The sequence below is a fragment of the Corvus hawaiiensis genome, chromosome 13, assembly GCF_020740725.1.
Source record: "Corvus hawaiiensis isolate bCorHaw1 chromosome 13, bCorHaw1.pri.cur, whole genome shotgun sequence".
NCBI lineage: Eukaryota > Metazoa > Chordata > Aves > Passeriformes > Corvidae > Corvus > Corvus hawaiiensis.
Genome location: NC_063225.1, coordinates 21277185 through 21300950, shown reverse-complemented (window position 1 = coordinate 21300950; position 23766 = coordinate 21277185). Strand labels below are relative to the sequence as shown.

Here is a 23766-nt window from a genome sequence, read left to right as displayed (position 1 = left end):
GCTCTGCGGGTCGGTCACGGCAGCACGAGGCCATGATGTCAGCCAGGATTTATGATGGAATTTAAGAATCAGTGTAAGAATTATCCTGGTTTTGGTACAGGCACCACCTGAGTCCTGACAGGCTCATTACACCAATGGGTGCACTCAGGGTCGCTTCTGTCATGTCCCTGCCCTCTGACCCCCCTGGATGGATCCCAGTGTCTGTCCCTCCCCACTCATCCCACGCTGGCTGCTCCATGTTCCCAAGGGCCACCCAAACCTGGGCTGGTGGCCATTCCCTCACCCCCTGGCCCTGCCACCCACCCCTTGGGGGGGTTTTGCTTAAATTGGTGGGGTTTGGGGTTTTTCCCGGGATCACAGCAGTCGCTCGGCTGTACCCACAGGCGGGAAGGGACATCCCGTGGGACACGGCCACATCCCCCTGAACCTCCTCTGTCACTGGGAAAGTCAGTGAAACCACAGGGCTGTGTCCTGATTCCCTCTGCAGCCAGGGTGAGTTCCTCCAAAAAACAGCAATTCCTGGGAAAAAGCAAATAAAAAGAGAGGCCTATGGTCCTCTCCCAGCTTCACCAATTCCTGGCTGATGCTCCGGCCCAGCTGGAGCCGAGGTGGCCCTAAAAGGGGCCCTGGTGTCGTGTTTGGGTGGTGGACGCGGCAGCGATTGCTCCAAAGAACCAACCAAGGTGACGATTTTGACAAAATAAGTTTATTTCGCTTCGCTTCATTTCGGCCGAAACCTCACATTTTTCTTTTTTTTTTTAAGTTTTTTTGGCTGAAAAAAAACCCCAACCCAAAAATCCCCCCAAACCAACCCAAAATGCAAAGAACCACATCACTCCACCCTCTGCCAGAGGCGACCGAGGGGCTCCGAGTCCCCCTGGGCCATGGAGCTGGGGGAGCCACTGCAGCCCCCCCCCAAAATTCCCTCTGCATCCCCCCAGTCCCCAGCCACGAATTGGCCCCCGAAACCGAGCCCTTGAACCCCCCAAATCTGAGCCCTGTAGGAAGCGCTCGTGGCTCTGAATGCCCGAGGGTTTTACTCAACCTTCTTAATTTTTGTTGGATTTTCTCCTCCTTTCCCGACGTTTTTTTGTGTGTTTTGTTGGTTTTTTTTTTTAAATTAATTTATTTATAGATATATTTAAAAAAAGCAATAGTCCTTTGGTCCCTAAACTCTAAGGAATGATATGACTCTGAAACAAGTAATCCTATGTCCCTGTGCCAGTGACAAGCAGGGGAAGCGCGTGTCCCGCCACCCTGCTCCATGGGATATATATATATATATACTTATTTATATATATCTTCTATAAGTCCAACATACTTTGATCCTTCTTTTTTTCCCCCAATGCAGGGAAAAAGGAAAATCTTGCCGTTTTTCTTTATTTTCCAAACAAGCATCCTCCAGGTGAAGCGCCCGAGGCTGGTCCCGTCCCACCGGCTTTGGTTTAAGAATCCATTTGGAGCCTCTTTTCCTCGTTTCTCCTGGGAAATCGGTAGCAGCAAATGAGTGCTTTAAAAAAAAACCCCAAAAAACAAAGGTAGATCGTGGCCCGGCTGCCCGGAGCCATCGGCCTTGCTCCCGGCGAGGGATCCGGTGAGTCCCGGCGAGCGGCCGGCGGCGAATCGCAGCCCCGGCGCCGCATCGCTCCCCTCCTTCCTTGTCTTCCTCTCGTTCCCGTTAAACAACAAACAAGACCAGTTTGGGAAAAAATTCAAAAAGGAAAAGCTACGACCAAAACACTCTCTTCTTCGCCGTTTTCTCCTTCACTTCCTCCTCCTCCTCCTCCTCCTCCTCCTCCTCCGGGATGTGTTGCAAAGAAAGAGAGTTACGGGTTTGGATACTGCACTTGGGGAAGGGGAAAGTCGTCAGACACCGCGGGACGTCCGACCTGAAACAGGAGGAAAGGGCCGTCAGCCTGCTCCTGGGGGATGGAGGGAGGGAAGGACGGAGGGAGGGACCCAGGTCCATGGGGTGGGTGGTGCCAGGCAGAGATCCCTGCACACACTCAGGGATGTAGCACGGGGATGCTCCACAACCGCCACGTCCCGAGGGCCAGGCCCCCTCACCTCTCCGCAGGCTGAGCTGGGGTCAGTAGGGTCTGTTGGCGTCTTTCGGCCGCTTTAGCTGCACTTTTAGCCTCTTCATGCCGATCTGGAAGCCATTCATGGCCTGAATGGCCGCCTGAGCGCTCGTCGGATTGTCAAAACTGACGAAACCTGGCAGCGAGGGGACACGGGGCTGTCACCGCACACAGCGCAGGCGGCTGCCTCGCCTCAACCCAGGCACCGAAATCCCATGGGATGCTCCTGGTCTGGGAGTGCTGGGAGAGGGGTCCTGGGGTAGCATCAGAGCCCCAGATGGCAGGGGACTGGGTGACAGGTGATGGCACCTGCAGGGACGCCGAGGTCTGCTCTGGAGGACACTGAGGTGACAGAGCTGACAGAGCTGTGAGGACAGCAGGACACTGGAGTGGTCTGCAGGGACACTACGGGATGGGATTCGTGGGGTCACTGGGGTGACAGGGTCTGTTAAAGTGATAGGGGCTGCAGGGACACTGAGGTGATGGGGTCTGTGGGGACACCAGGATGAGATGTGTGGGCTCAGGGAGCATCTGGAGGCCAGGTCTGCAGAGACCCTGAGGTGAAAGAGCCTCCAAAGACACTGCAAGGAAAGAGTCTGTGGGGACACCAAAGGGTCTGTGGGGACACCGAGGTCTGTGAGAGGGAGATACAGGTCCCTGAGCTGGGGACACTGGGAAGAACAGGACCCCCAAGCAGGGGACAGCAGGGAGACATGGACATCCGAGCTGGAGACCAGGGAAAGACAGATCCCCAAGATGAGATGTTGGAGAGACAAACTCCCAAGCAGGGACCTCAGGGAGAGATGGACCCCTGAGATGGAGATGCTCTGAGCTGCGTTGTTGGGAAGAGCCACACCCCTGAGCTGGGAACACTGGGGAGAGCCAAGCCCTTGAGCTGGGATTTGGGAAGAGACAGACCCCCCTGAGCGGGGACAGTAGGAGAGCTGGATCTCCAGGCTGGAGACCAAGGAGAATGGGACTCTGGAGCTGGAGACTGGTGAGAGCTGGGATGTCGAGGAGATTCAGAAACTGAGATGCTGAAGAGAGCCAGACCCCTGAGCTGGGATGTTGAGAAAGAGCCAGAGCTCCAAGCTGCGATGTTAAGGATGGCTGGAACCTTGAGCTGGGGACTGGGAGGAGCTGGAGCCCTGAGCTGGGACACCAGGGAGAGCCGCACCCCAGGACTTACCAAAGCATTTACTCTGGTTGGTGGCACGGTCCACAAAGACTTTGGCAGAGATGACGTTGCCGAAAGGCAGAAACATCTGCGTGAGCTCCGCGTCCCCGAACTCCTGGGGCAGGTGATAAATAAACAGGTTACAGCCCTCGGGACCTGGGTGACACACAAAGGACAGGACACGTCAGCCGCGAGGTGGGGTCACCCCGGGGGGACACCGAGGAGCCACCGGCCCCACGCGGGGTGACCCCCACCCCTCACCTTCTCGCTGCTGCTGCGGGATGAGGGGTGCTTGCTGGGGGAAGGCTTGGCTGATGGGAGCGTAGGCAGTGGGATATGCTGCTGGAAGAGAGAAACAAGAAGCTGAGGCCACGGCACCTGCCCCAGCCACGGAAAGGGCTGGGACAGGCATGTCCCCTGCTGCCACCTGCGATGGAAGGGCCTCTCCTGCCCCATGGCTGCTGGCTCTGCCTTTCCCACTCCTCCCAGCACACCAGGGATGTGGGAACAGCTCTCCTAGGAGGGATCCTGGTGATAGCAGTAATATGGCCTCAAGGCTGAGGAAAGATGGTACTTTTGGCTGAAAAACCCCAAAAATTTGGGGTCCAAAACTTGATTTTCGTTGCAAATCTGGATGTTGCTGTCAATGCTCCTAATGAAATGGCTGCTGGGCTTGATGTACTTCCACGGGAGGCTCTGACTCCCTTCCCTCCGTGGCCCACGTCCTTGGCCATCAGATTTGGTCACGTCATAAACATCCAAAGACTTCTGGCGTCTTGGTGTGGAGCTGGCCCTCTGTCACCTCCCAAATCTCACCTCCTCGATACCACTGCCAGGGCTCCCCCATGGAGCTCTCTCAGCCCCATGGTATTAAAATTCACTTTGCACCACCCAAAACTTGCAGGGGGGGCCATGACAGGAGCCAGTGGGATGAGGGGATGCTGCTTTCACTGGCATTGCCGCCCCAGAGCTCCTGCCAGGGCACAGCACATGGTGCCCCCCTCATCAATCCGTGCCCAAATATGCTGTCCCAATCCAATGTTCAACCCCAGGGTGATGTTCTCCTCCCAAAAATAAGGGTGAGGAGCAAAGAGGGGAGAGAGGGAAGGAGTGGGAAGCGAAGTTTGAGACCTGCATAGTGCTGCATGCCGGCGTAGGCCTGCTGGAGGGGGTCTGCCACCGTGGGGCTTTGAGCTGGGAAGAGAAAGGAGAAGGAAGATAGAGTAAGCCAGAGAAAGCCAGGGATGCATGCGCAGCTCCCGCAGGAAAGGGCTCCTGGCCACGCGCCGCCGTGGAGGGGCAGAGCTGCTCCCTGCCTGAATTCCCTCCTCCCTGCAGTGATGCCACGGGAGCACGCGGCTGGCTCACCACGTTCCTGGGGTGGGGAGCACCCCTGGAGCACCCCGGCAGAGCCAAGCACACAGCCCCAGCCCCGGGGGAGGGGTGTACCTGGGTAGGGGTGGATGCCGTTGGTGTAGATGGTCTCGGAGGCGGGCTGCCCGTTGGTCTGGGGCGGCAGCGGGCTGAAGCCGTTCACCCCGATGGGCGTGGCGATGCTGGGCACCGGCGCCGTGCTGATCCCCGGAGGGGTGCTTGTACCTGCGGGAGCGCGGCGTCAGCGCCGGCATCGCCCCGAGAGTGCCCCCCGAGGGTGCCAAGTGGCAAACGCGGGGGTCCTACCTGAAGAGGGGGTGAGGGGGGCAGCCACCAGCCCGCTGACGTTGAAGGCGGCCATTTGTTGCATCTGGGCAGCGGCGATGGCAGCCATGGGGTTGAGGCAGGTGCCCTGCGCGGCCGCCATCAGGGCTGCCTGCTGCTGCATGATCTTTGGGAAAGAAAGGGGGAGAGGGGACAGAGAGCGAGAGGCAGAGAGAAGGAGGGAGAGGGGAGGGTAAATCACCATCTCTGCTTTGGATGGATTCAGAGGGATAAATTCCACCTGCTGCCAGACCTGGGGACAGGAGGAGGTCTTGGTGACACTAAATATGGGATCACTGCACCCTACAGCCACCCTCAGCTGTGGGGGGGAAGCCCTGCGCGTGGCCCTAAACAGGGATACACCAGCCCTGCCAGGCGTCCACACCCCCTGGCACTGGAGCTTTTATGGGCCAAACCAACCCCCACACCCACGGGGCTCCCCCAAAGCCCCCGGTCTGCACCAGCTCCTACCGCTTGCGTGTAGGCCCCGTAGGCACCGAACTGGATGGTCATGGGGTTGAAGATGCCCAGCTGCCCCGCCATCTGATGCATCCGCCGCAGGGTCCTCTCCTTGTCTGTGTCTGCAAACTTCACCACCAGGCTGGACGAGGCGCCCTGCGGTGGGGGAAGATGGGGCTGATGGTGGGACCACAGCAAAGCCCCCAAACTGTGTACCCGCCGTGGGTGCTGGCTCACAGCATCTGCAGCATCCTCAGCCCTGGAGACACTGCCCAGCTTGGCAGCAGCAACCAACGATCAATGTGAGGTTTAATTATAGCCAGTTTTTCTCCCTGGTGGCAGCTTCCTGACCTCTGCTTCCTTTCCCCTTCCTTGTTCACAATTCTGACCTTCAGCGTTAATTAAACTGCCCCTTTCTCTGGCATGGAGAGAATTAGCCCCACGCTCCCACCTCTGGGGCTCAGTGCCCTGGCAAGGAGGAACCTGGGGTGATGTGGCCAACAAATTGCCAGTCTGTAGGATTTTGATCCAATTAGACTCAGGATCAAATTAGTGGGTGATTGGATTAGGCAGGCAGCGTGGGGTCAGCTGGGGCAGGGTGCGAGCCTGGCACTTACCGGCATGGTTTGGCTGCCGTGCAGGCTGTTGATGGCAGCCTGTGCCTCGGCGTGGCTGCCGTATTTCACAAAGGCACAACCTAAAGGAACAGACAGAACATGGGACAGGTTGGATTTGGCCATTGCAGGTCCATAGGGTGGCCACCCGGTGCCCCAAAGCCCACCTTTGCTGGCTCCATCAGGCCCTCGGAGGATGGTGCACTCCTCAATCTGGCCAAAGGGCTCAAAGAGGCGGCGGACGTCGTCCTCGCTCTGCTGCTTCCCCAGCATGCCCACAAAGAGCTTCCTGTCTTCTAAAAACAAAACCAAGCCCATCAGAGAGTGGGAGGTCACTCACCATCCCAACCCCTCATCACAAATGGTGACATCAGAGGGAGGGAGCGACACCGATCCCACGGAGAAGGTGCGGGGCTTATCATCTCCATCCTACAGAACACTCAGGGCAGGAAAACATCTTCTGTGGGGAAATTGCTGAGGAGTGAATCCTGGAAGAGCCATTGCTTTAGGGAGTGGAGCTGGGGCTTTTCCCAGGGATGGGGGGGCTGGCTCCCCCAGCACTGGGGTGGGATGTGGTGGGAACAAAGAGAACCCACAAACCAGTGGTGATCACCCTCATATGATTGACTCACAGAACAACCCGCAGCCTCCGGCCGTGCCCAGGGGACATCAATAACCCAAACACAAGAGAAGGGATAGTAAATAATGAGAATTTCATGATTATTACCAGCATCTGTCTTGTGCGGCCGTGCGCTCCCGCCGCACGCTAATGGCATTTGACAAAGAAAATAAGGTGCCCTGTCAAGAGTGTTGCCGGGGAAATAAATAAATAATGGCAGGAGACGATGAATGCTTCGTCCGTTAAGGTACCAGGAAAATTAGTTAAGGGAATAGGGCTGGTGTGTTGTCTAGTTAAACATAAACCATCTCCCAGGGGGAGTGGGCTGGGCAGCCCAGCATTGCCTCCTGGGTGAGGGGGCTGGACTGGGAGCCCCAGCTCACCCATTGATTTTTAATCCTTCACCAATTACGCTCGGTAAGTGGGTAATTTATTTGCCAGATCCCTCTGGGACATGCTGGGACCAGCTCCCGGTGTGTTTAATAACAGGGTTTGGATGGGGGGGGATCTACCCCAGCCATCCTGCCAAGGGCAGGTGGCCCCACGAGAGCATCCTGCATGTCTGATAGCGCCTACCTGCCCAGTAACACAACGGATGTGGGATTTTGATCCAATTCCTGAGACTGTGCCCAAATGATCACCTCAGCCTGGCAATGCCACAGCCCCATGAGCGGCAGATGCTCCCAAAGAATTTGGGGGGGGTGGTAGTTTGAGAGGGGCTGGCTGGTGCTCTGCCCCCCAGGATGTTGGGATGCTCCCTGGAATGTCAGGACATTCCCAGGATAATGCCAGGATGTTCCCCCCAGCTGACCAGACAGGGAGAGAGAACATGGCATTTGCTCTGCACTCGGGTTTGGATGCCACCAGCAAAGGCAGCTCCTTTCCCAGATTTCTCTGCAAACCAACCCTCCCACAGCAACCCCCGCGATGCCGCCACGTCCCCCATCACCCCCTGGGTGACCCTGTGTCCCCCTGCCCGTGCCAGGCAGCCGGGGAATTGGGGACCTACCTCCTCGGCCCTCACTGTCGGCCGGCTTCACCTGGATGGGGCGGTTCATCTGCAACACAAGCGAGAGCGGGTGGTCAGTGTGGTGCCCCCTGAATCCTTTCCATGGGGATCATCAGGATTTGGCCAACAACTGGCACTGGGAGCTGGGGAAAAGGGGAGGGACCTGCAAGAACAGATCTGGGGCTCGTGGCCACAGCGACCTGGGGGTGCCATGTGCAGAGGGCAATGCTCCAGCCCTGGCGATGGGCACCCGGTGCTGCAGGCGCCCGCGGGGCCGCCAGTGCCAGGCTTGGCTGTCTGCCCGCTTTCCTCGACTGCAAAGGACTGCAGAGGCAGCAGCAGCACCCCGCCGGCCCCAGCCCCTCTGGCACCACTGCCCTCCTTTTCCCAAACCTCACCCAAATTTGGCCTCCTTGTTACCGCCGTGTGCACCCACGAGCGTGGCACCCGTGTGCAGCAGGACATGCCGGGCTGGCAGGCACACCCCTGGCCCGCTGCCCCATGGAGCCATTTCTCCTCCTCTCTCCCCCTCCTTTTTCCCCTCTTTTAGCCGAAAAATGCTACAATTATGGCCGTTTCCATGGCAACAAGCGTGCTTCCCCCGCGATGCTGCGGAGCCCGAGCCATGTGCTCGATGGGGTCGCCACGGCAACGGCGAGATGTCACACATGACGGCGCGGGGGTGCGCACACGAGCACGCCTTGAGCACACACGGGGACAGTCGCCCCCATGTGCGTGTGCACCCCCATCCCAGGTGCCCCCCGCTGCACCCCTGGAGGGGGTCCCTAAATTTTGGGGCTGGGCGGGGGCAGAGCCAGGTCCCCCCACATCAGGGTGAGGAAGAGGATGGGTAAGAGAGAAGAGGAGGGAGGTTTCCACAGCAACCGCCTCGTCTCCAGGGAAACGTGGAGAGAAATGTCAGCGCAGAGCTGGGGATGGTCCAGGGAAGGGATTGAGTCCCCAGGAGTCATGAGGTGGCACAGGGTGGCACCGAGGGACACCTCACAGTGTCACCCATCATGTCACCAGTCCCCCAAACATCCACCTTTTGCTGGGGCAGGATTTGGCTCACCCCAAACTCAGGAGGCTGTGACAGCACCGAGACCCTAAACCCAGCACCCTGCTGTCCCTCACATCCCTGCCACGGCTGGGAGGAGGGAACCCCATTTTGGGAGGGGCTGCCCCCCTCACTGACCCGCCAGCCCCATTTACCAGCGCGATGGCCTTTGATGGAATAAATTTCCCATGCCCGCTGCTGTATGCTTAATGTAATAAACCCAGTGAGGATGATTTAGAATAACATTTACGGAGCCGCAGAGTGTCATTTTGATGTGTCTCCCGTCTCCGCTCGCCGGTTATTAAACTGTATTGATTCCCCGGGAGCAGCTGATGTTTATAAATGTCAGGCCTCAGGGACCAGCTAACCTACCCCAGGGCTGCCACACCGCACCGGGGAGAAATCGCCCTGGCCTCTAGACACCCCCAGAAGGGGGTTTTGGCACCCTTGGCATCACCACATGCCCACCACAGGGTGCTCAGTGACCCCTGTGGCACCCACACCTCCTGGTTGTCCCCACAGCACCCCTGCACCATGTCCACACAGCCACCAACCACAGCCCTCTATCCATCCTCCCACACTCAACAGCCACCCAGGCATTTCCCCCTGCTCCTGACACCCACCTGCCCACCCTGCAACACCCATCCATCCACTCATCCATCCTGGACACCCACACAATCACCCACACAATCACCCACACCCCCATCTTCCCCCAGGATTCATCCAGCCATACTCCAACACCCATTCCCATAGCTCCATCCATCCCCATAGAACCCATCCATATCCCCAACACCCATCCTCGTAACACCCATCCATCCCCATAGCACCCATCCATGTCCCCAACATGTATCCCCATACACCCATCCATTCCCATAGCATCTATCTATATTGCCAACACCCTCCATCCACCCCCCAACACCCATCCATCCCCACAGCACCCATCCATATCCCCAACATCCCTGTACTACCCGCCCATCCATCTCCCATCTGGCCACCACCCACCTTTCCACCCCCACAGCATCCGTTCATCCATCCATCCATCCATCCATCCCCAACTCCCAGTCACCTCCCACAGCTCAAGGACATAGTGACACCCTGCTTGGGGTGTTCCAGCACCCACCATCACCAGCAGTCCACATGCAGTCCACCAGCTGCCCCATGGCCAAACCATTGGTACTCCACAGCGCAGGGGGGTCACCAGCAGTTGCTAAACCACCTCCTGACCTGCTCAGGCACTGTCCCCCACCCAAATTCAGAGCCCCCCAAGAGCCTGGGTACCAGGGAGAGCCAGCCCATAGTGAATCACTGCTGAGGGATGTGCCCAGTGGGACAGGGTCACTTCTGGCCTTTGTTCCTTCCTTGGCATCACTCTCCTCCTCCTTGTCCTCACAGCCAACAGCCAGAGGATCCAGCAGGCCATCATGCATCCAAATGAGACGGAGGTGGTGGGTGACAGGGGAGCAGCAAGTGCCTGTGGGAGCCTGGTGTCCATGTCATCCCCAGGGTCCCCAGGCCCCTCTGTACCCAGTGCAGGGAGACAGGAACCGGGGTACTGGCAGCCACTCACTATGGGAACACCATGCCAGAGCCCTGGGGATGACCCACAGAGAGGGCACACAGCCACTCTGGGGACAACCACACCACCACACAACCCTGCACGTGTATGACCACCCTGGCACACCCTGCACACACCCACACACCTCTGAGCACAACCACAGATCCCCAGCACCCTCCAAGCACACCCATCCCCAATCCCCCCGGCACAGCCGTACGCCTCCGCAGCCACGCACCTGTGCCCACGCAGTGCTGTGCATCCACGTGCGGCCACGCACCACCGCACCCAGCCCCGCAGGCACCTGGACAGCCCCGGTCCGCACGCCCACGCAACACCCACAGAAGCCTCCCTGCTGCCATGGATCCCACACAACCCTGGGCACGCGCCCCGGGATGCACAGCTGACGCTGAGAACACAATGCCCCTTGCCTCAGTTTCCCCTTTGTGGCAGGAGGACCAACAGTGGGACCCCCGGGAGCCCTCTGTGGACACACGGACACCTTGGGCGGGCTCATGGCACCCCCAGCAGCACCCACATCCCATCCCCATGGCCACCATGCACACCTGAGCCCAGCGCAACACCTGCGGACACCTGCACTCCCTGTCACATGCAGTGTGCCCACACACCCCCACTGCTGCCACTCCCCCAGCCATGTGCACCCACACCCTGTCACCATCACTGGGGGGCAAAGACACCCTCAGCTCCTCTCCCCACACAAACACCCACGCGCTTGCACACCCACCAACACCCACCTGCGCACACCCGGGGGGCAAAGCAGTACCCCTGCCTATGCACACACCCCTTCCCGCGCTGCCTGCGGGTGCAACACCCACCAAGCGCTGCCCCTTGCACACCTGCACCACACACACACAAACCTGCGGTGGAAAAATACACCCTCCAGCCAACACACACACCAAACCCATCCCTGGGGGCAGATACACCTCCTCACCATCATCCTCCATCCCTGCTTGCAAACACACCCCCCACAGCAAACACCCCATTCCTGGGTGCCAGAACACCCTCCTCACCGCCACCCACACCACACAAAGCCCCCCTGGGTGATACAAGGTACACCACCAACACCCCTCTGCCGACACCCTCCCCTTCCCTGGGTGCGGATACACCCTCTCGGCAACACACACACACACACCCCCCCATCCCTGAGTGCAAATACACCCTCATCACCAACAACCACCCTGCCAACACATGCACTCCATCCCTCGGTGCAGATACACCCTGCTCAGCAACACTCACGCCCACACAGCCCATCTGTGGGTGCAGATACATCCCCTCACCAACACCCCTCCTACCCCATTTCTCTGTGCAGATACACCCTGTCACCAACACTCCTCCATCCTCATCCCTGGGTGCAGATACACCCTGCAACATGCCCACTCACACACCCCAACCCTGTGTGCACATTCACCCTGCTCATCGACACCCCTCCATCCCCATCCCTGTGTGCAAATACACCCAGATCACCAACACTGCTCCATCCCCATCCTATGCCTGGGAGCAGATACATCCCCTCCCCAACACTGCTCCATCCTCATTCCCATCCCCATCCCTGGGTTGAGATACACTCCATCACCAACACCCACACTCACACCCACCATCCCTGTGTGCAAATGCACCCTGATCACAAACACTGCTGTATCCCCAGCCCATCCCTGGGAGCAGATGCACCCCCTCACCAACACCCCTCCATCCTCATCCCAGTGTGCAGATACGCCCTGCTCACCATCACCCCCCCCGTCAACACCCCTCCATGCCCATCCCCGGGAGCAAGGATCCACACCCTCGCCATCACCCCCACTCCCACACAGCATCCCCGGGAGCAGATACACCCCTTCGCCATCACCCACATCCCTCCTGCAGCTCCCCCCCGGTGCAGCCCTCCCCACCCCGGCGCGGGCGGAGGCTGCCGGGCGGTGCCGGGCCGTGCCGTGCCGGGCCGGGCGGAGGCGGCGGCAGACAAAGGCGGGGCCCTACCTCGATGCAGAGGATCTTGGACCCGGCGGGCACCCACAGCACGGGCGGCCGCGGCCCGGGCGCCGGCACCTGCGGCAGCTGCATGGCCGGACCGGCCGGACCGCCGGCTCCACCGAGGCGGTTCGGCTGCGCTCGGCTCCACCCGAGGCGGCTCGGCCGGGCTCGGCTTAGCTCGGCTCGGCTCGGCAAGGCCGGGCTCGGCTGGGCTGGGTTCGGCTCGGCTCGGCTGGATTCGGCTGGGCTCGCGCAGCGGCGCGCGGGGGGCGGAGCAGAGGGCGGGGCGGCCGCAGCCCCGCCGAGCCGAGCCGGGCCGGGCCGGGCGGGGGCGGGGCCTCGCTGGGGACACGCCCACCGCCGCCTGGACACGCCCCCGGACCCCCGACACCCCGGGGGCGGGGCCTGGCGGGGAAGGGGGCGAGGGTGGGAACACGGGGGGTGCGCAGGCACAGGGGGTCAGCAGGCACAGGGGTGTGAGCACAGGCACAGGGGTGAGCAGGCACAGGGGTGTGAGCACAGGCACAGGGGTGTGAGCACAGGCACAGGGGTGTGAGCACAGGTACAGGGGTGAGCAGGCACAGGGGTGTGAGCACAGGCACAGGGGTGTGAGCACAGGTACAGGGGTGAGCAGGTACAGGGGTGTGAGCACAGGCACAGGGGTGTGAGCACAGGTACAGGGGTGAGCAGGTACAGGGGTGTGAGCACAGGCACAGGGGTGTGAGCACAGGCACAAGGGTGTGAGCACAGGCACAGGGGCGTGAGTACAGGTACAGGGGTGTGAGCACAGGCACAGGGGTGTGAGCACAGGCACAGGGGTGTGAGCACAGGTACAGGGGTGAGCAGGCACAGGGGTGTGAGCACAGGCACAGGGGTGTGAGCACAGGTACAGGGGTGAGCAGGTACAGGGGTGTGAGCACAGGCACAGGGGTGTGAGCACAGGCACAAGGGTGTGAGCACAGGCACAGGGGCGTGAGTACAGGTACAGGGGTGTGAGCACAGGCACAGGGGTGTGAGCACAGGCACAGGGGCGTGAGTACAGGTACAGGGGTGTGAGCACAGGCACAGGGGTGTGAGCACAGGTACAGGGGTGTGAGCACAGGCACAGGGGTGTGAGCACAGGTACAGGGGTGAGCAGGCACAGGGGTGTGAGCACAGGCACAGGGGTGTGAGCACAGGTACAGGGGTGAGCAGGTACAGGGGTGTGAGCACAGGCACAGGGGTGTGAGCACAGGTACAGGGGTGAGCAGGTACAGGGGTGTGAGCACAGGCACAGGGGTGTGAGCACAGGCACAAGGGTGTGAGCACAGGCACAGGGGCGTGAGTACAGGTACAGGGGTGTGAGCACAGGCACAGGGGTGTGAGCACAGGCACAGGGGCGTGAGTACAGGTACAGGGGTGTGAGCACAGGCACAGGGGTGTGAGCACAGGTACAGGGGTGTGAGCACAGGCACAGGGGTGTGAGCACAGGCACAGGGGCGTGAGTACAGGTACAGGGGTGTGAGCACAGGCACAGGGGTGTGAGCACAGGTACAGGGATGTGAGCACAGGTACAGGGGTGAGCAGGTACAGGGGTGTGAGTACAGGCACAGGGGGTCAGCAGGCACAGGGGTGTGAGCACAGGTACAGGGGTGAGCAGGTACAGGGGTGTGAGCACAGGCACAGGGGCGTGAGCACAGGTACAGGGGTGAGCAGGCACAGGGGTGTGAGCACAGGCACAGGGGTGTGAGCACAGGTACAGGGGTGAGCAGGTACAGGGGTGTGAGCACAGGCACAGGGGTGTGAGCACAGGTACAGGGGTGAGCAGGTACAGGGGTGTGAGCACAGGCACAGGGGTGTGAGCACAGGCACAAGGGTGTGAGCACAGGCACAGGGGCGTGAGTACAGGTACAGGGGTGTGAGCACAGGCACAGGGGTGTGAGCACAGGCACAGGGGCGTGAGTACAGGTACAGGGGTGTGAGCACAGGCACAGGGGTGTGAGCACAGGTACAGGGGTGTGAGCACAGGCACAGGGGTGTGAGCACAGGCACAGGGGCGTGAGTACAGGTACAGGGGTGTGAGCACAGGCACAGGGGTGTGAGCACAGGCACAGGGGCGTGAGTACAGGTACAGGGGTGTGAGCACAGGCACAGGGGTGTGAGCACAGGTACAGGGATGTGAGCACAGGTACAGGGGTGAGCAGGTACAGGGGTGTGAGTACAGGCACAGGGGGTCAGCAGGCACAGGGGTGTGAGCACAGGTACAGGGGTGAGCAGGTACAGGGGTGTGAGCACAGGCACAGGGGCGTGAGCACAGGTACAGGGGTGAGCAGGTACAGGGGTGAGCAGGTACAGGGTGTGAGCACAGGTACAGGGGTGTGAGCACAGGTACAGGGGTGAGCAGGTACAGGGGTGTGAGCACAGGCACAGGGGTGTGAGCACAGGTACAGGGGTGAGCAGGTACAGGGGTGTGAGTACAGGCACAGGGGTGTGAGCACAGTTACAGGGGTGTGAGCACAGGTACAGGGGTGTGAGCACAGGTACAGGGGTGAGCAGGTACAGGGGTGTGAGCACAGGCACAGGGGTGTGAGCACAGGTACAGGGGTGTGAGCACAGGTACAGGGGTGAGCAGGTACAGGGGTGTGAGCACAGGCACAGGGGTGTGAGCACAGGTACAGGGGTGTGAGCACAGGTACAGGGGTGAGCAGGTACAGGGGTGTGAGCACAGGCACAGGGGCGTGAGCACAGGTACAGGGGTGTGAGTACAGGCACAGGGGTGAGCAGGCACAGGGGTGTGAGCACAGGCACAGGGGCGTGAGCACAGGTACAGGGGCGTGAGTACAGGTACAGGGGTGAGCAGGCACAGGGGTGTGAGCACAGGCACAGGGGTGTGAGCACAGGTACAGGGGTGTGAGCACAGGCACAGGGGCGTGAGCACAGGTACAGGGGTGTGAGTACAGGCACAGGGGTGAGCAGGCACAGGGGTGTGAGCACAGGCACAGGGGTGTGAGCCCAGGTACAGGGGGTCAGCAGGTACAGGGGTGTGAGCACAGGCACAGGGGTGTGAGCACAGGTACAGGGGTGAGCAGGTACAGGGGTGTGAGTACAGGCACAGGGGTGAGCAGATACAGGATGTGAGCACAGGTACAGGGGGCGTGCAGGTACAGGGTATGAGCAAGGACGTGTGAGCACAGGTAGATGTGTGTGAGCAGGTACAGGTGTGTGAATACACGTACAAGGGGTGCGTAGATACAGGGGGTGAGCACAGATACAGGTGGTATGAGCAGGTACAGGGTGTGTGAGCACAGGTATAGGTGTGTGAGTACAGGTACAGGGGGTACGAGCAGGTACAGGTGGTATGAGCAGGTACAGGGTGTGTGAGTACAGGTATAGGTGTGTGAGTACAGGCACAAGGGGTACGAGCAGGTACAGGGTGTGTGAGTACAGGTACAGGGAGTGAGCAGGTACAGGAGGGATGCACAAGTATAGAGGGGTGTGCACAGGCAGAGGGGTTGTACATAAGCACACATGGGTGTGCTTGTGTGCAGAGCAGAGAGGTGTGCACAGCCACAGAGGTGTGTTCACAGGCACACACAGGTGTGTACCCAAGCGTAAACAAGTGCATACACATGGGTGTGCACAAGCACAGAAGGGGTGCTCAGGCACAGACGGGTGTGAGCACATGCAGGTGTGAGCACCTTCACAGGGTGTGCTCAGGCACAGATGGGTGTGAGCACCTTCACAGGGTGTGCTCAGGCACAGATAGGTGTGAGCACACGCAGGTGTGAGCACCTTCACAGGGTGTGCTCAGGCACAGATAGGTGTGAGTACACGGAGGTGTGAGCACCTTCACAGGGTGTGCTCAGGCACAGATGGGTGTGAGCACCTTCACAGGGTGTGCTCAGGCACAGATAGGTGTGAGCACACGCAGGTGTGAGCACCTTCACAGGGTGTGCTCAGGCACAGATAGGTGTGAGTACACGGAGGTGTGAGCACCTTCACAGGGTGTGCTCAGGCACAGATGGGTGTGAGCACCTGCATGGGCACAGGGGTGTGAGCACAAGCACACAGGGCTCTGCACCGCCGTGTGCACACACACACAGAGGGGCACACACAGCCCTGAGCCCCTGCGGGGCCTGTGCCCACACGCCCATGTGCACACACGTGCTCTCACACACACACCCCCACCCCCAGCGAGCGGCCGTGGCAGCAGCCTTACACACACGTGTGTGCCTGATGAGAACCCCCTCCTTTAGGCTGCCCAGGTGGGTCATTAACTCTTGAATCTACTGACATGTGGCCCGGCCGGTGAGAGCGCGGCTCAGGAAGTCACATCCCCGCAAACCTCATCCCCCTCTGCCAGCTCCACGCACACGCAGCAGGGATTGATATTCACGGGCCCCGGCTCTTTCCCCAGCCAACCCGCGGGCCTATTGATTTTTATTTAGGCGAATAATTAAATATTTATTTTCACTTTGTTAAGCTCGGGAGGTCGGAGCCCACAGAAAGTGCAACAGCACGCGGGCGGCTGGAAAATCGATGCCTCGGTTTGCGGCCGCTGGAAGCGGCTCCCGCGCCTCGGGGAGGTGTCACCGGCCCCCACCCTGGCTCACCCCGATCCCCCGGTGTCACTTAAGGCTCCCATGCCTTGGGGAGGCGTCATCAGCCGCTGCTCCAGCTCACCTCGACCACCTCAGCATCACTTAATTCTCCTGTGCTTCAGGGAGGTGTCACCAGCCCCTGTCCCAACTCACCCCAACCCCCTGGTGTCACTTACCCCTGGCAGAGTCTTCTGCTCGTGCAGGGCACTCTGTGCCTTCAGTGCGGAGTCGCGGGCGCAGTAGGTGAGGAAGGCACAGCCTGTGGAGACAGGGAGACGGGGTCAGTGTGTGGCCTGGTATCACCACAGAGCCCCGGGCACGCAGGGAGCCGATGGCACAGCTGACATGGCACTGTGGTGTTTCAGAATCCTGGCATCCAGCACAGTGATACCCAGCATCCCAGCCCCCTGGTACTGTGGCATCTGGCAACCCAGCAGTCTGGCACCCTGGCACGGTGGCAGCCAGCACCCCAGCAACCTGGCATGGTGGCATTCAGCACCTCAGCACCACAGCATCCAGCATCCCAGCACCCTGACATCCTGGCATTCAGCATTCTGGCACCCTGGCAGTCTACAACCTGGGGTCTGGCCCCCTGGCATGGTGGCATCCAGCACCCTGGCACTGTGGCATCCAGCAGCTCAGCACCGTGGCACTCACCATCCCATCACACTGACACCCTGGCACCATGACATCCAGTATCCAGCATCCTGATACCCTGGTACTCCACACCAAGATGGGCACACGCAGGGTCAGAGCTCACCCCCAGAACAGGGTAGGAGATGGAGCAGCGGGATGAAGGAAGGAGCCAGGGAGGAGCAGGCAGCACATGGGCAGCAGCACTCCAGCCCCAGCCCTGGGGAAAGTCACAGTCCAAGTCCTCCAGGAAGCAGATCTCCAGGCATTGAGGCTGTGCACCCTGTCTTGCCACCAGGCTTCTCCCAGCCCTGAGCATCCTCCTTGGGATGAGATTCATGTGGTGAAGGCGCTCCGTCTCCTTCGACATCATGGCGCTTTGGAAATCGGGAATACGCCTGGGGTGAGGTTTTCCCACGCTGACTCACTGCCGAGCCACTCGCTTGCACAGAGCTGGCAGCGACGAGCGAGCCCTAGGGACAGGGTCCGGTCCTCTTCCCTCCGTCTCTCCTGGAGCATTCCTGGTCCCTGTGCCACCACTGCGCCGCTCCCTCCCTGAGGGCTCCCCCCCAATTTGCTGGGGTCACATCCAAAAGCATCTGAAAGTGATATTAAAACAGCAGCAAAACAGTTTCCCTTCAACAAAGTAAATATTTAATGAATAAAATTGACATTGATGCATTTTTAATATTGGCACAATTAAATCCGCCAGCTGATTAAGTATTAATAACTCTTAATAAGTACAATCAGCGTGCCTGGGAGGAGAGGGAGCATGGCGGCAGGGCGGAGGATGCTGCGGGATGGGGTCCCTCACCCGCCTTGGGGTGCTGGGGACATCTGCCCTCGTGGTGCCAAGAAGAGATCCCCCTGGGTCAATATTCTCCCGCTGCGGGTGGGAAGGGGAGATCAGCACAGCAGCTCGCCTCAGTCCCGGTGCCATTTCCAGTGTTTACCATCTGTAATCATGTTGGCTTCCTGCTCTCTGCTCTTCCTTCTCTTTTTTTTCCGTGTTTTTCCTGCAGGCGACAATGTAAACGGTGCCTGGGCATTCTGGAGAAGTTCGGAGGGCTGGCGCAGGAGTGGTTCTGCTCCGGAGGCTCGCCGGGAGGGAGGATGCCGTTCAAATTAGAGGAGCGTCCGCAATTAAATCACGCGGCTGGGCCGCAGACGTTGAAGCCTGCGCTGGAGGAAGCGCCGAGGGGGCCTGGAAGGGTGCAAATCCCATTGATCCAGGCACACAAGCAGCTTCAGAGACACCTGGAGAAATGTTGGAGGCCACAGTGCCAAGAATGACAGAGTCCAGGCGGCTGCCCCATGGCTGAAAGGCATCGACGAGGCAGCATCCAAAAGCTCCAAGTTTTGGCATGCCAGTGAAGCAGGTGCTGCCCGTGGCATGGGGGCTCGGTGACAGCTTGTGGCTCCTGTTTGGGTGACACCTGGGGTGCCTTGACCCTGCTCTGGCACTGCACACCCTGGCTCTTGGGTGGGGGGGTTCCGTGGAGACCCCGGCTATGCCTATGGGATCCCCTTGGTGCGTCACTGCTCCGAGTGCCAGTGCTCCACATGCCATGTCACAGTGCCACAGCACCTGGGACACAGCGCAGACACGGGGTGTTCCCATCCACAGTGGGTGCCTGTATCCCAGGCGTGTTCCAGCTCCAGGGGTGCACACAACTCACGTGGGTGTGCTGATGCCAGACAGGTACCCCCAAGCCAGACAGCAGCATCCTGACCCCAGGTGGGTGCCCCCCTCTTACTCAGGGGTACCCCAATCTTAGGAGGGGCCATATATCCAAATGCTGCATACTGGGGTGTTCCCATTTCAGGGTGCTCTACCTCAAGGTTGCCTCCAAATCAAGGATACCTTCACCCCAGCAGTTTCCCCTCCTTGGGGTACCCCATCGTTATGGGTAGCCTGCAGATCAAGGGTACCTCCACCTCAGGTGTAACTCAACAGAGGGGTGCCCCATATTTGGGTGCCACATCTCAGAGTGTCCCACCTCAGGGGTACCTCCATTTCAGGGGTACATCACCTCACGGGTACCCCCATCTCAGAGGTGCCCCATACCAGTGTGTCCCCCCTCAGGGGTACCTCCATATCATGGTGCCCCCTCTCAAAGCATCCCATTTGTATCTCAGGGTGCTCCCCCTCAGGTTATCCCACCTCAGGGATGCCTCCACCTAAGGGATGTCCCACCTTAGAGGTACCCCTGTCTTGGGATGCTCCATCTCAGGATGTCCCACACGAGGACTACCCTCATCTCACGGCATCCCACCTCAGTGGTGCTCCACACTTACATACCAAACATCAGGTTGTCCCATCTGATGGGGAACCTCCTTTCAGGGGTGCCTTCACCTCAGGGATATCCTACCTCAGGCTGTCCCGTATCAGAGGTGCCTCACACTTGGGTACCTTTGCCTCAGGGTGTCCCACTTCAGGGGCGTCTTCACCCCAGGGGTCCCACTATATACCAGGGTGCTCCATCTCAGTTTACCCCACCACTGGGGTACCACAACTGAGGGGTCCCCGCTCTCAGGGCATCCCACCTCAGGGTATCCCACCTGAGGGGTATTCCTTTATCAGGATGCTCCATCTTAGGCTGTCCCACCTGAGGGGTACCTCACCTCAGAGGTATCCTGCCTGAGGGACAAGACCCCTCACCTGAGAGGTTCCCCGCACCTCAGGTTGTCCTGCCTCACGGGTGGCCCATACTTAGGTGCCACATCTCGGTGGTGTCCCACCTGAGGGGGGCCCCCATCTCAGGGTACTCCACCTCAGAGCATCCCACCAGAGCCGTACCTTGCTGAGGGTCCTGCCCCACCTCAGGGCATCCCACCAGAGCAGTACCTCACTGAGGGTCCTGCTCCACCTCAGAGCATCCCACCAGAGCAGTACCTCACTGAGGGTCCCCCCCACCTCAGGGCATCCCACCAGAGCCGTACCTCACTGAGGGTCCTGCCCCACCTCAGGGCATCCCACCAGAGCCGTACCTCACTGAGGGTCCTGCTCCACCTCAGGGCATCCCACCAGAGCAGTACCTCACTGAGGGTCCTGCCCCACCTCAGAGCATCCCACCAGAGCCGTACCTCACTGAGGGTCCTGCTCCACCTCAGGGCATCCCACCAGAGCCGTACCTCACTGAGGGTCCTGCCCCACCTCAGAGCATCCCACCAGAGCAGTACCTCGCTGAGGGTCCCCCCCACCTCAGGGCATCCCACCAGAGCCGTACCTCACTGAGGTCCTGCTCCACCTCAGGGCATCCCACCAGAGCCGCACCTCACTGAGGGTCCTGCCCCACCTCAGGGCATCCCACCAGAGCCGTACCTCGCTGAGGGTCCTGCTCCACCTCAGGGCATCCCACCAGAGCAGTACCTCACTGAGGGTCCCCCCCACCTCAGGGCATCCCACCAGAGCAGTACCTCGCTGAGGGTCCCCCCCACCTCAGAGCATCCCACCAGAGCCGTACCTCACTGAGGTCCTGCTCCACCTCAGGGCATCCCACCAGAGCCGTACCTCACTGAGGGTCCTGCCCCACCTCAGGGCATCCCACCAGAGCCGTACCTCACTGAGGGTCCTGCCCCACCTCAGGCTGTCCCACCAGAGCAGTACCTCACTGAGGGTCCTGCCCCACCTCAGGCTGTCCCACCAGAGCAGTACCTCACTGAGGGTCCTGCCCCACCTCAGAGCATCCCACCAGAGCCGTACCTCGCTGAGGGTCCCCCCCACCTCAGAGCATCCCACCAGAGCAGTACCTCACTGAGGGTCCCCCCCACCTCAGGGCATCCCACCAGAGCCGTACCTCACTGAGGGTCCCCCCCACCTCAGGGCATCCCACCAGAGCCGTACCTCGCTGAGGGTCCTGCTCCACCTCAGGGCATCCCACCAGAGCAGTACCTCGCTGAGGGTCCTGCCCCACCTCAGGGCATCCCACCAGAGCCGTACCTCACTGAGGGTCCTGCCCCACCTCAGGCTGTCCCACCAGAGCCGTACCTCGCTGAGGGTCCCCCCCACCTCAGAGCATCCCACCAGAGCCGTACCTCACTGAGGGTCCTGCCCCACCTCAGGGCATCCCACCAGAGCCGTACCTCACTGAGGGTCCTGCTCCACCTCAGGGCATCCCACCAGAGCAGTACCTCGCTGAGGGTCCCCCCCACCTCAGGCTGTCCCACCAGAGCAGTACCTCACTGAGGGTCCTGCCCCACCTCAGGGCATCCCACCAGAGCCGTACCTCACTGAGGGTCCTGCCCCACCTCAGGGCATCCCACCAGAGCCGTACCTCACTGAGGGTCCTGCCCCACCTCAGGCTGTCCCACCAGAGCAGTACCTCGCTGAGGGTCCTGCCCCACCTCAGAGCATCCCACCAGAGCAGTACCTCACTGAGGTCCTGCTCCACCTCAGAGCATCCCACCAGAGCCGTACCTCACTGAGGGTCCCCCCCACCTCAGAGCATCCCACCAGAGCCGTACCTCGCTGAGGGTCCCCCCCACCTCAGAGCATCCCACCAGAGCAGTACCTCACTGAGGTCCTGCTCCACCTCAGGGCATCCCACCAGAGCCGCACCTCACTGAGGGTCCTGCTCCACCTCAGGGCATCCCACCAGAGCAGTACCTCACTGAGGGTCCTGCTCCACCTCAGGCTGTCCCACCAGAGCCGTACCTCGCTGAGGGTCCTGCCCCACCTCAGAGCATCCCACCAGAGCCGTACCTCGCTGAGGGTCCCCCCCACCTCAGAGCATCCCACCAGAGCAGTACCTCACTGAGGGTCCCCCCCACCTCAGAGCATCCCACCAGAGCCGTACCTCACTGAGGGTCCTGCCCCACCTCAGAGCATCCCACCAGAGCCGTACCTCACTGAGGGTCCTGCCCCACCTCAGAGCATCCCACCAGAGCCGTACCTCACTGAGGGTCCTGCCCCACCTCAGGGCATCCCACCAGAGCCGTACCTCACTGAGGGTCCTGCCCCACCTCAGAGCATCCCACCAGAGCCGTACCTCACTGAGGGTCCCCCCCACCTCAGGGCATCCCACCAGAGCAGTACCTCACTGAGGGTCCTGCTCCACCTCAGGGCATCCCACCAGAGCAGTACCTCACTGAGTGTATTGAGGGTCGCCCCACCCCAGGGTGTCCCACCTCACCTCAGGATAGCCCCACACCTGGGTGTCCCATGTCAGGGCGCCCCACCCGGGGGGGTCCCTCGGCCCGCCGCCCCCGCACCTTTGTGCATGCCGGTGAAGCGATCCTTGAGCACGGTGAGCTCGTAGATGCGGCCGAACTCCTCGAAGAGCGGCTTGAGGTCGCTCTCCTCCAGGTTGCGCGGAATCTGCCCCACGAACAGCTTGATGGCGTCGTGGTCCTTCATGGCGATGGCGCCGGGCGGGCGGCTCAGCCCGTTCACCCGGCCGCTGTTCGCGGTGCTGAACGCCGCCCCCGCCGCCTCGCCCGCCGCCGCCGCCGCCATGGCCCGTTCCGCGCCCCGCCCCGCCCGACCGGCACCGCTCGGCACCGCCCGGCACCGCTCGGCACCGCTCGGCACCGCTCGGCTCGCCTCGGCACCGCTCGGCACCGCCCCGCTCGGCACCTCTCGGCTCGGCTCGGCTCGGCCCGCGCCCGCCAGCGGGCCCGTGACGTCAGCCGGACGGCCCCGCCCAGGAGCGCCGTATTAGCATAATGAGGGGGCGGTGGCCAATCAGAAGCGGGGGGCGGAAAGAGGGGCGGGGGGCGGCCCGGCTCCGCCCACTGCTGCCCCCTGCCGGGCTGACCCCGAACCCCCCCGCGCCGTCACCGTCCCGCGCCCGGCGCCCCCCGTGTCTCCCCTTTCGGCCCCCGTCACCCCCATCACCCCCTCCATTCCCATCACCCCCGCCATCCCCATCACCCCCATCACCCCCGCCATCCCCATCACCCCCGCCATCCCCATCACCACCATCACCCCCAATCAGCTCCCGTCATTACCATCACCCCCCCCCCCCCCCACCAGAATCCTTGTCACGCCCTATCACCCCCCGGCATCCCCATCACCCCTATCATCCCCATTACCCCTATCACCACCATCACGCCCATGACAACCATCATCTTCCTCACCCCTCATCACCTTCATCACCCTCCCCCATCATCTCCATCATGCCCACCACCCCCCATCACCCCCGTCCTCCCCATCACCCCAGGTCCCCCCCTCCACATCCCTCCCATAATTTCCTGTGACCTCCATCACCCCCCGTCATGCCCCGCCACCTCCTATCCCCCCCATCACTCCCCGTGTATCCCCTTTCCCCTCATCCCCCCATCACCTCCTATGTCA

The 23766-nt window shown here is 61.0% G+C and overlaps 1 protein-coding gene and 1 long non-coding RNA gene across 8 annotated transcripts; both read right to left on the bottom strand.

Annotated features, from left to right (window-relative positions):
• Window positions 1-684: 684 nt before the first annotated feature.
• Window positions 685-22933, bottom strand: CELF6 (CUGBP Elav-like family member 6). 7 transcript variants are annotated; one of them, XM_048317868.1, is made up of 13 exons: window positions 22683-22933; window positions 17012-17094; window positions 7658-7706; window positions 6197-6325; window positions 6033-6112; window positions 5428-5571; window positions 4939-5083; window positions 4708-4857; window positions 4390-4452; window positions 3520-3600; window positions 3271-3414; window positions 2068-2217; window positions 685-1889 (listed from the first exon to the last, which is right to left on the bottom strand). In XM_048317868.1, exons 1-12 carry the CDS (start codon window positions 22924-22926, stop codon window positions 2090-2092), a joined length of 1440 nt encoding a protein of 479 aa, XP_048173825.1. In that variant the 5' UTR covers window positions 22927-22933; the 3' UTR covers window positions 685-1889; window positions 2068-2089. The 7 variants fall into 7 exon arrangements, with proteins under 7 accessions (XP_048173825.1, XP_048173826.1, XP_048173827.1 ...); XM_048317869.1 differs by having other exon boundaries at window positions 3520-3597; XM_048317870.1 differs by having other exon boundaries at window positions 6197-6322.
• On the bottom strand, window positions 21122-21767 carry LOC125332696. Its single transcript, XR_007206588.1, has 3 exons — window positions 21650-21767; window positions 21481-21602; window positions 21122-21433 (listed from the first exon to the last, which is right to left on the bottom strand). It is a non-coding gene; the product is annotated as an uncharacterized LOC125332696 (long non-coding RNA).
• Window positions 22934-23766: the final 833 nt, after the last annotated feature.